Source organism: Phyllostomus hastatus, unplaced genomic scaffold (assembly GCF_019186645.2).
Source record: "Phyllostomus hastatus isolate PE091 unplaced genomic scaffold, TTU_PhHast_1.1 phas_contig_159, whole genome shotgun sequence".
Taxonomy (NCBI): domain Eukaryota; kingdom Metazoa; phylum Chordata; class Mammalia; order Chiroptera; family Phyllostomidae; genus Phyllostomus; species Phyllostomus hastatus.
In genome coordinates this window covers 39,982,431-39,997,530 of record NW_025333640.1, presented here as the reverse complement: position 1 = coordinate 39,997,530, position 15,100 = coordinate 39,982,431, and the positions used below count along the sequence as shown (strand labels likewise).

Sequence of the window (15,100 nt, the reverse complement as noted above, 5' to 3'; positions counted from 1 at the left end):
GAGGCTGGGTGGCAGGTGAGAGTCACGGGTGGGAACTCGGGGAGATGGGGGGAACGGAGGGGGCCAGCGATGACGCTCGAGGGCACCCCGGGTGTGTTTCCATTCCGCACTCAACATTTCCAGGCCGTCTGCAACGTAACATCTGAGTTTATAGAAGATAAGTGGGCTGGTTGGAAACACACCAAACGGACCGAGCTTTTAAAGTGACACAGCACTGCCCGAAAGGCCGATTTCCTCACCACTGACGCCTCCCGCTCTCAGAAGAGTGTTTGGACGGACAGACGTCTGGGAGACGGAATGGCAGAGGCCTGGGTGGGACCTTCACCGGGCGGCCTCGGGAGGTCAGGGGGGCCTGCTGCTGCTGCTGCTGCTGCTGCTGTGTGAGGGGCAGCTCAGGCCCTGCTCGGGGCGCAGGGCTTAATAAACGCCAGTCCAGTGCAGAGTTTCTGCAAACTTCAGCCCCTTATCTAAGTTTTACTTAAAAACATATTCATGTCACTGAGAGATCTTTAATTGCATCCTTAGACTAACGGCCAAGTTTAAAGTGTTGAGTGGACATAAGGCAGGAGTGTCCGATCATGTCCATTACTGCAGAACGAGCTAATGATCGGTGAAAATGACCCGTGCAGATCAGCCACACTCCCCTAGTTATCCTTCGTAAAGAATATCTTCCTCCTACGACAGTTTTGAAATGATTAAAAACATACGCGAAAAGATACCTCTGTTTGGCTCACAGGAAGGGATAGGGTGCTCCCCAGACACAGATTGACTATATAGTAAGAAATTAAATCCGCAGAAAGACGTGCTTTTTAAAAAAATGCACATTGACCAGTAGGGGTCACCCTCACACCAACTCACTGGGCTCCTTCCGCTGTGACCGTGAGGAATCAGAGGACTTGGCTGAGTTCGTAATCAAATCAAAATGAAAATGCACGAAATGTAATTGCACAGACACGCTGCTGCACAGACATCCAAAGGCACATGCAGATCATTCACAACGGTGCACACTTAGTGTGCATTATCACGCCCATTTCCTACCATCCCAGAGACGTGTGTAAATTCATGAACATACATGTATGTTTATATCTGTACATGTATAGAAATTCACTGTTTGTGCAAGCCGAAAAGAAAAACAGTCAAATATTTGCATGTCTCATGTAGAAGCTTTCTAGCATGTTCTTGATAAAAAGCAACGACAGTGCCGTAGCCTCGTAACATCACAACAGCATGGATCCACGCCTGTCCTGAGGATGAGAGACTCCACAGCTGACCTGGGCGGGGGAGCCTGGGGCCCGCACGTGAGCCGGAGAGCCACCCCTCCCCAGGATGTGGCCGCGTCACTGCGCCTCCAGAGAGGACTCGATACCCACTCCACAGAGTCAAAGAATCAGAAAGCACGCGGAGAAGGGACCAACTGCAGTCCAGACCAGCGATGCTGAGGGGGAAATGCAGGTCAGCTGTTCAGCTGTGACTCCGTGAGCGAGAAACTCCGGGGCGGCAGAGCCTCTGGGGAGAGCCCCCCGGCCCACCCACCTGCACGGCCGCCCCACGCCCAGGTCGGCAGCCGAGGTCCAAGCCAGGGGCACCCACTGCACCCGTCCCTGGAATCCCACCCGCCCCCAGCTGCCTCCTGCCCCTCAGCCGCCTCCCAGAATTCTTCTAACAGGAGAAAGGCCTTTCACTGGCGTTCCTTGTAAAAATAATAGCCTAGACACAGCGAGTTTTGATTTAGACACACAGCCCCTAACCAACTAAGGGCTGCAGTGGCTGTGGAGCAGCTTTCCGTCGGGGTGGGGGGAGACCTGGGAGGCCAGGAGAGGAGAGCGCAGACGAGAGGGGGAGAGGGGAGGAGAGGAGGGGGGTTCGAGGGCGGAGGGCGGTGCCTGCGACCCTGTGGTGACGGGGCGAGGGGGGAGGGGGGAGGGGGGGCGGGTCAGTCGTGCGAGGGTGCACCGCCCTGCAGCCCACTTGACGGGACCCGCAGAGGTGACTTGCCCTCCACTGGTCTTGTGTGGTTTTCCACCACAAGCGTTTCCTTCTAACTCCGTGAGATGCATATTTTGAAATATGCAAAACAGCTGGAAGCACAATGGATGTCCTACCCCAGATTCAACCACTTTTTATTAACATGCATGTGCCACCACATGTGCTTCCCTACACACGGATGTTTGGCACTCAGTTGAGGTGCATTCCCCTATTCACCGTGGACCGGGCCGTTTTAAAGTGTGGGAAGGGACAGCCTGGAGCGTCTGGGTCTTAAATTTAACGGGGCGCGCGAGCGACCACCTTTCAGCCAGTGCCACCCCCTCGGGCGTGGGCGGGGACGCGGCCTTACCTGGCTCCCGCGGCGGGGCACCGCTCCAGCTCCTCGCACTCCATGTGGAACACGCTGGAGAAGGAGTCCTGGGGGGAGAGGGCGGCAGCGGCGGCACTGAGAGGTGTGCCCGGCCAGGCGCCCCCCGCAGCTGCTCGCGGACACGCACAGACACACGCACACACACAGACATGTACACATACACACAGACACACACATGCACATGCATGCACACGCACACACAGACTCACACGGCCAGGGCAGGACTGGCACGCGGAGCCCTGGGGTCGGGGTTTTTTTTCAGCTGTTTTCCGAGGACACGGGCCCGAGCCCTCGCTTCACGACCGCGTGGGACGGAGGCCGTGCTCCTGTCCCCGCCGCGCTCCCCTCGTGACTGGCTTATTATTTTCCCCCACCAGGTGTGAACCAATGTTGGCTTCAGAACTGCTCTGTATTTACTCCGAGTCCCCCAGTTCTTGCTTTTAGGCATCTACTTATTGCTGCCATTGGACCCTGGGTGAGAAGTGTCTTTTTTTAAAAGACGTGCCTTTCAGTAATATTTTATGAGATCTTACAATAATTAGCCACATAGAAAAATACTTTTTTTTTCCCTTAAAAAAAAAGCAAAGGACATGTTTGCAATGAGGCCACCCTTACACCTGAATAAAGATTTAGAAGGAAACAGAAAAATAAAACAAAGACATTAGTTTTTTTTTTCCTTGCTTACATTTTGATTTTGGCTCACGCTGTTGACATACTCTGAATCAATAAATAATTGCAATGTAAATTTGGAGCCCAAGCACTGAAGTTGCTCAACGGGGACCTTACTCCGAAGCACCGCCGAACCGGGTCAGAGGCGGTCGCGGCAGGGGCGGGGCGGGGCGGGGAGGCACGGGCTCAATGCTAATGAGAGCACATGCAGCTGTCTGGGAAGGGGGCCTCACACACAACGTCCGCAGATCAGACGCTGAAGAGCGAGCGGGCCCCGGGCGAACTCAGCGGGCTGACGGGCTGCGTTAATGAGTGCCGGCCCGAACTTCGAGAGGGCAGCTACCATCTTGCAGCCATCTCCATAGGGAGATTTCACGGCTGGTTTAGACGGCGAAGCAGGCTTTCTGGGAACACGGACTCCCTGACAGCCGGGGGCACCCTACCTGATGCCGTGGTGGCGAGAGGGACTCGTGCACACGGCGGTCCCGGTAACGGTGGGCCGTGCGGTGCAGTCTGACCACCTCACAATTAACGTGTTTAGGTTTGATTTAAATAGTAAGCGTCTTTTATTCTACTTTCCCCCCAAAAACATCAACTCAGATGTCGTACACGGATTGCGGCCCACCAATACCAGCGGGAGCCCCGCCCTCCTGCCCACCCACCCACCAGAGAGGAGCCCACCCGCCGGGTCTGCAGGAGGAAGAACAGGAACGACCCCCTCAAACAGCAACACGCCGGAGGCCGCGGTGCGTGGGCGGGGCCGGGAAGGAAGGTGCACGAGGGAACCTGCCCTCGGCCGGGCCGGTGCCGACTGCAATGACTGCACGACTGCACGCCTGCACGCCTGCACGCCTGCAGACGCGGCCGGGACTAGAGGTGGCCAGCCCTCTGCCGAATGAAGAACAGTCCCCCCGCACACGCGTCTGCTGCTCCGCATTACCGACCGGCGGGTGCAGCGCCACCAGCCCGAACGCTACAGCGGCTGGGGATGCGGGGGCCGCTTGAAAAGCACTTCCGCTAGGGCGCCCTGCCGGCTGGTTTTCGAGCAATTTCCAGACAAAAGAAAAGTGTATACCCCAGGATTCAGAATGGGGGTCTGCCTGGCCCTCGAAGCTGGGACCCCCCATTCCTGACCACAGGGAGTACCGCCAACGTGACTCCCCATCACGGCTGTGGGGCCACGGACCACAGCTGCCCGGGCACGGCCGTGGCAACTGCTTAGAGGAGGGACCCTGAAGGGACCCTGCCCCCCCACCGCCGCCACCGAGTTCCGCCGGGACAGCTCCCACCGCCTGTCTGTCATCGGCTGTGCGTGAGCAGCCGGGGGAGGGGTGGAGTCTGGGAGAGGGCCCGGGGGCGGGCATGCGGTTGAAAGGCGGCGCTCTGAGGACCGTGCCCGTCCTTCTGGAAGGGAGGGGCAGCGCCCGCACTCACGGGGCAGTCTTCGTCCACTATGAAGATGGTGCACTTCTGCACCTGCATGAAGGAGATGATGGTGGCGGCGATCTTCTTCAGGATCACCTCCAGCGACTGCTGCTCCTCGAAGATCAGGCTGGCGAGGTCGAGCAGCACCTAGACCAGGAAACGTCAGGGGCTTATTATTTAGTAGTCGCTTGTGATCATGAAAGCCATATAATGACAAACACGGGCTTTGTGCTGTTTGTATGCCTTCAATGTAACAAGCTAGGACCAGGTTGGGGTTTGAGTATTACCCATGTACGTCTCTGCTCCCTGGCAACAGCCCCCTGCCCACTGTCGTTACAGTTAGGGCCCCGGTTGAATCGCAGCCTCTGAGTCTAGAGCTACCGAACTTGAACCCCAACTTGCCTTCCCCTCAGGTTTGTGGTCTAGGGCCAGATTCTTAAAAATGAGGGTAACAGTGGTTCCGAAGTCACAGTAATATTGTAAGAATAAAACATTTTAGCATTTATAAGACACTTGTAAACACAAGTTTATCTTATTAACGCAAGTTTGAAACAGAAGAAAATGAAGAGCGGGGGAGATGGAGCGTCAGAGAAACGCTGAGAAGGAGTCACCTAAAACCCAAGGACGTAAGGCTCTAGGCTGAAAGGGACGACCAGGTAGCAGCGTAATGAGTTAAAAAAAAAGTCGTGTTGTGAGACTAGGTTACCAAGGCAAAGATGAAGAAAGGACCCAAGAGCTCACAGACGGAATAAGAACCTACAGAGAGCCGAGAGTCAGAGCGACACGGATGCTAGTTGGAACACAAAGCGCTGCCTTTACAACCTGAGACGCTGGTCGTTTTTGTTGTTTGGGGATGTCGTACCCAGCCAAGCCAGCAGGGCGGCACAGAGGACGCCTGCATGCATGTGCGGACTCCGAGAGCCTGCCTCGCCACGGACCCCCTCCCGGAGTTCGCTGGGGATGGGCTGCGGGGGCACGGGGCGGGGGACCGAGAGGGGTTAGGGACCCGGCGGAGAGCAGAGGAGCCCCCCTAAGGAGGCCGTGACGGAGGTTCCCCACGGCCGCCCGTGCCGAGGCCGTGGGTGAGGATGCGTGCCGTGGAGGAGGACAGATGGAGGAGGGAGGAGGACGTTGATTAGGAGATCTCCAAGGTAAAGAACTCAGCAGATGCCTAAATAACGGACGGTCTCGGCGGGTGGGAGCTGGCGTGCGGTTATACCAGGGCAAACAGTTCCAGGAGGAAAGAAAGGACGTCAGAAACATCCAGAAACACGCAGATGAACAACATTTACACAGTCACAGTACTTATAAAAACCCCTTATTTGGAATTGCAGCGTCAGAATTAACCTGGACAGAAGGTAAGAGGATTTAACTCTGGCTGTGGACAGTACGTGGGTTACCCACGCGGGCAGCCTGGGAGAACAAGTTGGCTGGGAGCGCAGAGGTCAGGAGCGGTGGTCAGGAAGGGGACACGAGGTCTGGGGAAGAGGAAAACCAAGAGGTGGTGTCTCCCGCGCGGACAGCGAGACCCAGGAGCCTCATTTACATCACAGATGCAGCCCATCCGATAGCCAGCCCTGGGGCTTCGAGGTGCTGGCAGGCTGGGGGCCGCGCCAGCCGCGGGGGTGCGAGCCCGGTGCACCCGCGCCCGTAACGTCAGCCGGCACCGCCGACCGGTCAGTGACGACGCACAGACTGTTGGGAACGGGAATGACCGTCAGAAGAAGCAGCTAAAGAATGTAGAAAGGGAATCCGTACTCTGTGGGGTTTCAGTCACACGCACACGTACACACACGGACAAACACCATGCACGCGTGTTGGACACAAGGCTAACGACGACCTCAGAAGAGTGTCTGCGCCCTCCAGGCCCCCGACTTGCCTGGTTTCTCTTGTTCTCCAGCAGTGACGTCTCGTAGAGCTGGGCGTTGTGCAGCACGATCCCACAGAAGGCCAGGTAGGCAGCGAAGTCCTAGGGAACGGGACACGTGGCCAGATGAGAACGACCTGTTACAAGTGTCCTGTTACGTTACCTGGAGGCGTCCGAAGTTGTCCGGAGCTGAAGCAGTAAACGTTAGAGAGCCCCAAGTGGAGACGTGTGTCTGTCCTGCGGAGAATTCGGAAGGCAAGCAGAGCAGGTGCGCGCTCAGTGGCGCCCCCCGGGGGATGCCACGGGTTCGCACGGTCTGCTCGGTCGCTCTCCGCTAAGGAGCAAGGAGAAGGGAGCGAGTGGGATGGACACGCGGGGCTCTTTGCATCCTTTGACGCGGAACCCGCCCGTGCCGGAGGCGGTGCGGCCTCTGCGTGGCAGGGAGACTCGGAGCTCCCGCGCTTGTGAAGTCTTACATAGGAGCCGAACCTCGTTCTCTGTAACGCGCAGCGGTCACCCTCCCTGCACCACGCGAAGGCGGTGGGCTCACGATGGTATCACTTGTCCATCAAACCACGTCTTTACACGACACCCTTTAATGCACAGCCACGGGCTCCCTTTGCCGGGAGACGCCACAGCTTTGGGATGCGACTCTTTCCGGGGGTGGGGTAGGGGGGGGCTCACGTTAAGGGGCCACAGACAGACGGGGGCACGCAGAGCCGCGCTCCCCACCAAATTCTTGCAGGGGTCGCTCTCGGGGCAGGAGCGCAGGCACCTGCCGCCCCGATTACGCAGAGGCGCTGCTGGCCTCTCTGAGGCTCTTGCGGGAGCCACGCGCCCCCCCCTCCAGCCCGAACGCCCGCGCCGGCGCCCCGCCGTCTGCCCGCGGGCGAAGCTTAGAGAACATTTGCTGCGGGTGGCTGCGCCCCGGAGGCGGTTCCGATCTGTGGCGGACCTGCGGCGCCAGCCTGGAGCTCCGCTTTACCGGGTTTCACTCGAGGGTGAACTCCTTAATGGCAGGGGTGAAAGGTGCAGGAGCGGATTAGAGGTCCCCGGCACCCTGGGCGGGCAGGCCCCAGAGTGCGCGTGCGCAGACGGCCCCGGGGGGGGGGGGGCGTGGCCGCACGGAGAGGAGGGCGGGGTCCTGCGGACCGGATCAGAGCGCAGGGCACAGGTGGCCCGCAGTCCGGCCGGCCCTGCGTCTGCCGCGGGAAAGGCAGCGCGGCCATTCCGAGCCGCCTTTAACCACAGGGCTTTCAGTGACCGACAGGTTCAGCCAGAGCCCCTTCCGGAGGTCTGCACACTCTGGAGCAGGGGCGTCAGACTCATCTTCACCGGGGGCCACATGGGCCTCACCGTGGCCTTCCAAGGGCCGAGTGTAATTTGAGGACTGTGTCAGTGTGACTACCCTTAACTAGGGGCAGGGAGTTCGGTGCTGTTGGGTAGAAACAAGGTGCCCGGCCGGATAACACAAGGCGGAGGGCCGGATGCGGCCCTGGGGCCTTGCGTTTGCCGCCTGGGGGCTAAAGAGAACACACCTTCCCGGACAGACGTCACACCGGACGCACGTTTCGTACCTTCTCGTCCTTTTCCGTGAAGGTCCCGCCATTTCCCGACTTCTTGTTGATGGCCTGGGCCACGCCGACAACCTGGTTGAGGGGAGAAGGGCGGTCACTCCGCTGAGCAAAGGTCACTGGCGTGAATTCACCAGACCGTGTTTACAGAAGCGGCTCCTCGCGGCGTGGAGGCAGCAGCGGGCCACGGCCCCGGCACACGCCCGCCGGGGACGGAAGGAGCGGGCCCTGCAGCTCGCTCTGCAGCCCGGCTCCTGGAGGGGCTCGCGAGTGTTTGACTTCCTGGGTCCCGGACCGTACTGGGTCCTGCGAGCTCGCCTGGCACGGTGAGAGCCATCACAGGCAGTCACGTTTCACGTGAATTTGACTTTTGGAAACAAGTCTTCTTTTTAAAGGTTTTATTTATTTATTTTTAGAGAGGGAAGGGAGGGAGAAAGAGAGAGAGAGAGAGAGAAACATCAATGTGCGGTTGCCGGGGGCCATGGCCTGCAACCCAGGCATGTGCCCTAACTGGGAATCAAACCTGTGACACTTTGGTTCGCAGCCCGCGCTCAATCCGCTGAGCTACGCCAGCCAGGGCTTGAATTTGACTTTGTATGGTCAAATAAGAGCCACTGAGGTGTGACGGGCGGACTCAGAAAGGCCGTGGGGGAGGCAGGACAGCCGGGCAGGCGGAGGTCCCGGAGAGCACTCGGACAAGTCTGTCCCGGAGGAATGAGTGACCGCTGCCACGTGCTGCTGGCCGGCCGGACGAGGTGCGGCCAGAGAAAGGGTCACAGCTCTTGCCCGCGGGAGTCGCGGGTTCTCACCCAGGGTGGTTTCCACAGAGTGGCGAGGGTGGGGGCTGGGTGGGGGGTCTGTCTGGGGAGGGTGGGAGGCAATGGCCATGCACCAGGGACGAGAGTGGCCAGCAGAGAGGCCAGCGGAGAGGCCAGCGGAGACGCGGTGGCCCCCGCAGGGCCGGTGCGGTCCCAGGTTTTGGAGGGACAGCTGAGGCACGCCTGTGGGCTGAGCCCGCCGCGTGCGGAGGGAAACGCTGATGAGCGGGGGAAGGAGGTGGGAGTGGGGGCGGGAGCGTTCTTCTAGCGGCTTTGTCTCCACGGAGCTAACAGGCCAGGCCGTCCGCTGGGCGTGGGGGCGGGGAGGCCGCCTTGACATTGGAGGAGGGAGGGGAGAGTATTAGGCAGTAAAGCAACATGTCCAAAAAAGGAGCTAATGGTCTTGATCCCCACGAACGGATTCTCTCCACGGCATGCTTTGTTTTAGGGATGGCTGCACTCTCTCCCCCATACGTCTATCTAAGCACCCTGGGACGCACTCCAGATTCCTCCTTCCGTGTTCCTGTACCAGGCCAGTCCCCAGCCTCCCACCGGAGGGGCAAGCCCGCCCTGCTGGCCCCCGGCGGCAGCTGGCTCTCTGCCTGCTCCGGATCCCGGCAAAAGCCTCCTCACCAGTGTCCCTGCACTGGGACCTGGGCCATCCTCCACGTACGGGCACACGTGCCGAGTGCCGACTGCCCAGACCCCTCAGGTGTTGGCCTGTGGGGCTCTGGGTTCGCTCCGAAGCAAAGAAAGCTGTCGGCCCTTAACAGCGATCTGTAAGTGGCACCAACCGTCCCCTGGCTTGAAATAAAGCCCGGCCCGTCCCGTGCCCAGCAGGAACGGTTGTGTCCCCGGACCCTTCCCTCCTTCAGCGTAAACTCCAGCAAACGCCGGGCGCCCCCTGCGCCCTGGATCCAGGGTGGGCGCAGGGAACACCAGGGCAGCAGACTATGGGGTCACCGCGGTGAGCACTTCCCGTGGAGGTTAAGGAGCAAAGGACATCAGCCCCATGCCAGCTGCAACCGCCTGCAGAGCGGCCTTTGGGACAGAACATTCTGGAAGGATGATAATGCCTCCACCCTTTGCCACAGCCCGGGAGGCAGGCCCCTTCCTGTCGTCCTCACTGCTCCTCCGGAGTGCCCCCTCTGCTGTCCCCGGGACACAGGCCAGCCCGGCACCTTCCGTCGGCCCAGGCCATGCTGCCTCGGGTGGTCCGGGGGTAGGGAAGCACACGAGAGATGGAGAAAGACGCTTTGAGAATTATTTTAATCAGCCAGCAGCGTCCTCCTGTATCCCTGGGCCGGTTTTAAGGAAAGGGAATGAAGCCACAAAATACATTTAGTCCTTAGCAGTTTCCAGACGTCACCACAAACTCTCCAAGCCTCCACCCTTCAGGGGCGGAGCCTGACACCCCTCCCCTGACCTGGGGCTGCACCTGCCGCCTGGCCCCTAAGGAACAGGGCACCCAGAGGGGGCGGCACACAGCTCTGGAGACCAGTCTGCACCCCCCCTCCACCCTGCTTGCCTCTGCTGTCGGGTGAGGACCCTGAGGGGAGAGGCCCAGGTGGCGAGGAACTGAGGCCTCCTGCCCAGTGGCCTTGGAGGGAGCCCTTGGGGGCGAGGGCCTCACCCTCAAACACCGCTGCTGGCCTGAGAGAAGGGGGCCCGGGCTGAGCCACGGGCCTGCCCTGCCCCCCGGGGTCCGTTCACCACCCCCGGGCTGCGGGCACTTTGTCCTGTTGCAAGAGATCACTAGCACAGTCCTCACGATTGTCCAGTCATCTGCCATCATCAAACAGACCTGGACGCTAAGTCCAGTCACTGTCACCTTATGTCACTGCTCGGGGGGTGATGAAAAACCAATGTGACTCAGTAATTGTATCAGATCATCCCCTCTTGCTCTTTCGCCTGATTGAACCCTGGAATGTTCCCTTCCACTCTGTGGGAGGAGAAGCAAGCAGGATGTTTAGATGAGGGTTAATGAGAAGAAACAGAGTGCTCAGCAGCTCACATGGCCCTGCACCTGTGTAATCTCAGCTCTCAGCAGATGAGTGTGGACGTTCGCACGCATGTCCGCAGAGAGCAGCCGTTCCCCCGGCAACCCCCTCACTCTCTGAGACAAAGTGAAAATTACCCACCACGCACACTCCACCCCACCACGGTCTAGTTATGCGACTCCGGGTCAGACGTTACCCCCGGAAACGGTCTACACTGACCTGCAGCTGGTCGCAGAGCACTGCCGTCGCTATGCAGGGCCCGCCTACGAGTCCTCCAAGTTCAGCGTGTAAATGACCTGTCACACTACAACAGATGTCATGCAGCCAGCAGGTCTGCAGGGGTGGCCCTGCAGGGCCGAGCGAGACACGCACCGTGTCCTGCGTGACACGGCACTCAGGCTGCAGCCGGAGCCCCTGCCGGGCGTCTCGGTGAGACTCAGCAAGCACAGCCTACCCTCACCCATGCTCCCCTTGCCCTCACCGCTCTCCTGCCCCGGGCCGCACGGGAAGCCTGGGGGTGGAACCTGCCGGCTCTGCTGAGCCTCAGGGCCGGGGCCGCCGTCTTCTTCTTCTTCGGGAAACACACCTGTGTGTGGTCAGAGGGTCCAGCGGGAAAGGAGGCGGCCAAGCTCATGGGCATCGTCGTGACATTCCGCCCAGAACAAACAGACACTCTGCGAGCACTCTGGCTTTGTGTCTGAAACACAGCCACAAGAAAGACTATCTCGGGGGAATGAGTGCAGTGAACGATTTATAAGTCTTGAAGACACACAGGACCAGCTGGTTCTTTAGGACTGAAACAGGTCCAGGTCGACCAGCACCCTGTAACGCAGCCCTGCCTCCTTCTGTCGCCACATTTGCATGCAGTCTGACCGCAGACGGGAGGACCATGCGTACAGCCACGACGCAACCCGCTCCAAGCTGACGTGTCAAGCGGAAGGAGGCCCCAGTGGCTCTGGGAGCCGGACATCGCAGGCCGGCGTCCACCGCCCGAGCCTCCCCACCCCCGGTCCCACAGCCTGACCCTTGAACTTGTGTGTTGAACAGTGAACCCATGCACCGTGTTCTGTGACCTCGAGCTGACCTCTAACTCCTGGTGTCCAAGTTCTCCACCCACCACTGAAAACGGTTTTACAGCAAGAGTCTTCCTCGCTATGTGCGTTTCAAACCCTCGCGGCCGAGACCAAGCACCTGCACGTCACAGCCGCTCACTCACTACCTGCCCGGACAGGACCGTGCGGGGGCAGAATGAGGATTTTCAAAGCCAGCCAAGTCAGCGTGGCTCAGAGCTACTTCCGTGCACTGCAGACATTGCCTTCTGTGTGTCACGGCTGGGATTACACATCTAATTCCATCAAGGCCTCACTCTGGGATTTTTGGCCGGCATGAAATCTCTTGGTTCACCAGCGTATCCATCGTATAAAACGCTCACAAAAACTAGCTGATGTATATACTTTTTAAACGTGTAGGCTTTTTTTCAGAGGGAGATACAAGTAATTAGATATTTAACTAAAATGCTCCCTTTATCGAGTTGTTCAAGTTGTTTGTCGCACTCCTGTCATATTCGCATCGGGGACTGATGAGTGCGGCATCGTGTGTGACGACACACAGTCGCGGCGCAGATGCAAACAGGGAAGGACCAGAAGAGGTCTGGTTCCCAGTTAGATTTCTCCTCGGTGACCAGAGTGGACATTCAGCCCAGAGGAAGTGGGGTCTCAGCCTGGAAACCACCTCCCCCCCCCCCCCCCGCCGGGCAGCACGACCAGCTCAGGGCGGCGAGGACCGTTCCCTCCCCCTGGTCGGCGCAGCCCTAAAAATAAAGCACGCACGTCCGCGCCGCGTCCCAGCGGCGGCGCCGCGGGAGGGCCGCTGTGCAGAAGTGGGTCGCCCGAGCCACAGAGGAAGAGCCGCCTTTCCCTGCCCTCCTTTCCTGAACAGGAAAGAGACCGTCTGGTGTAGAAGTGACTAACGGGAGTGACCAGGTCCCCCAAATCCAGCATCACGTACGGAGGCCACGGGACAGCTGCCCCCAGATCCACACACACGCGCACCCAGCGAATGGATTTCTCTGCCCCCGTGGGTCCGTCGAAGCTGCTCTCGGAGCACCTGGCCCAGATGGACAGGACGCGCACTCCCGGAACGCCCTTCTCCCCGGGGGGGTGTCCTCCCGGGACACCGCCGAGGAGGTGACCCTGAGCCCTCTTCCCTCTCCCTCCGCCTGAAGAAGAGCCCTGTGCGCAGCGGCTCGAGCCCGTCCCTCGCAGAGCCCTCGGGGCGCCACGGGCCTCCCCACCCCACCTTCAGGGCCCGAGCGGCATGGAGCCCCGTGGGGCCCAGCCTCCTCCCCACGTCGCGGCCCCGGAGACAGACCGCCCGGTCTGGACCCCAGCGCCGCCGCAGCCGAGTGGCGTGGCTCTGGGTGAGCTCCCCGGCGTGCTGCGTGTCCCCTCGTCTGTTATATGGGAGCGGTGACGACTGCCTCCTGCGGCTGGGACGAAGGTCAAGCGAGTGTCCGCGGGGTGGGCAGTTGCCGCCAGAGCCCCAGCCCCCGGCCCTCACCCCGCAGCCCAGCCCGGCCGGCTCCCCTCTCCCTGGGCCCTGAGCCTCTCCGTCTCCGTTTTCTCCAGCCGGCTGCTCTTTGACCTTTCCAAGCAAATTGTTTGAGCTTTCTCAAGCTTCTCCAGTCCGCCCCCTCACCCCAGTTTAACCCTCTCCTCCGAGAAGGGAGCTGAGGGGGGAGGCTGTAAAAAGCTCTGCTCTGTGTTTAAAAAAACACTTGCCACAGACGTTCGGGAATGTTTCAGAAGCCTGTGACCCAGACGTCCACAAAGGGGTCCTGCGCCCACCGCCCTCACGACTGGGGCAGGAAGGGGAAGAGCTCCCGGAGCGCGGAAGGAGAGACGATGCGACCGTGCGTTTTCCCGAGACCTGGGCGTCTTCCTGGGCTCTCTGCGCTGTCGCAGCTCGGCCTCCGCCGTCACAGGGCTGCGCGCCCACAGGTCTCGTGGTCGGCATCTCACCGGCCCGTCCGGGCGGCTCGCCGCACTGACACCTACGCCCCGAGGGTCGGGGTCTCTGACAGCCACCGGGGCAGTCTGCAGACAACGAATCCACAGTCGATGCTCCCTTCTCCCCGCAGGTCCCGGGCCGCCAGCACTGGCACTGGCATTGGGCACGGAGGAGACTCCAGACCCGCTGGGCTCATGTGTGAGGACACCCGGCGAAAGCCTTCTCCTCGGAGGCCTGGCGCTGGTTCCTCGGGGGACTGTACCCACTATCACGCGACCCCGGCCGGCCGGTCGGTCTGTGGCCGGCGACCTGTTCGGACAGCTTTGTCTGTCGCTCCCTGTCTGTCCCAAAAGCCCCGCCAGCTCTGTCTGTTTCCAGAACGAACGGCCAGCCTGCGCCGATGCCTCCGTGGGCCAGGGACCGTGCGGTGCCCCTCGCACGCGACCCCGGGGGGCAGGCCTCTTGGGAGCCCCGGTTTGCAGGACACTCCCGGGTGGGCCCTGCTCCGCCCGGTGTCTCGGCAGGTGAGTGGCGAGGGCGGGCTTCTGCCCCAGAGCAGCCGTCTTAACGCCGCTCCCCAGACCCTCGCTGGGACCCTCCCTTCTGGTTTCCAAAGCTGCGTGGGAGAAGGAGGGCTTCCGTGAGTGGACGGAGGCTGACCCTGCCCCCAGTTTGTTTACTCGGGAAGACAAATCTGGAAGCCATCCGCCGCATCCGCTTGGCCGCCTCGCTCCCCCCGCAGCCAAGTCCGCTCTTCGGACGACCGCGGCCTGGCTGAGAGTGTGCTGGCCTCCTGTTTCCCACCGCCCTCTCCCGTGAGGACGGTTCTCACAGGGCGTGCTGTGGGCCGGGCCCGGGGGGGGGGCAGCGGCAGCGGGTCTGGAAAGGGGGCGGCGAGAGGGTTAAAACCCGGTGTGGAATCCCTCCCTTCAGTCCAGTTCTCCAGCCTCCTCCAGGGAAGGCCCTGGCGTGGCTCATCTCGTGCAGTGCTTGGTGCCAGGGAACCGTGACCGCCGGGGAGGCCGTCACAGGTGAGATGGAGACGCAGACAGGACACTGAGCGTGGGGTGGGTAGGGGTGGGGAGGACACTCGGGGTCCAGCTGGAACCCCAGGGAAACCGGAGCCTCGGGCCCCGGGCTGCACCCACTCTCGCCCGATCTGCAGGGCCCAGATGGCCCGCGGCGGCTGAGGGTGGGGTCGTGTGTCCACACAACCGAATTTAAGTCGTCCCCGCGAGAGAGCGGCTAAAATGTCACACACACTGACAATGCCCCGGACGGCCACGGACGTGGGGCAAGCAGACACGGCGAGTAGGAACGCACGTGGCTCAGCGGCTTCCGGGGAGAGCTTGGGGGTCTCTCGCACAGTCACACGCACGCCC

The 15,100-nt window shown here is 60.7% G+C and overlaps 1 protein-coding gene across 3 annotated transcripts in view; it reads right to left on the bottom strand.

Moving 5' to 3' along the window:
* PDE5A (phosphodiesterase 5A) overlaps positions 1-15,100 on the bottom strand; it is a 72,679-nt gene that overhangs the window by 33,786 nt on the left and 23,793 nt on the right. For all 3 annotated transcript variants that reach the window (XM_045831289.1, XM_045831292.1, XM_045831291.1), the window contains exons 4-7: positions 7,895-7,966; positions 6,330-6,419; positions 4,460-4,597; positions 2,336-2,403 (exon numbers count right to left, since the gene is read on the bottom strand). In XM_045831289.1, coding sequence (XP_045687245.1) covers positions 2,336-2,403; positions 4,460-4,597; positions 6,330-6,419; positions 7,895-7,966 — 368 coding nt within the window. The remainder of the gene's footprint in view (positions 1-2,335; positions 2,404-4,459; positions 4,598-6,329; positions 6,420-7,894; positions 7,967-15,100) is intronic.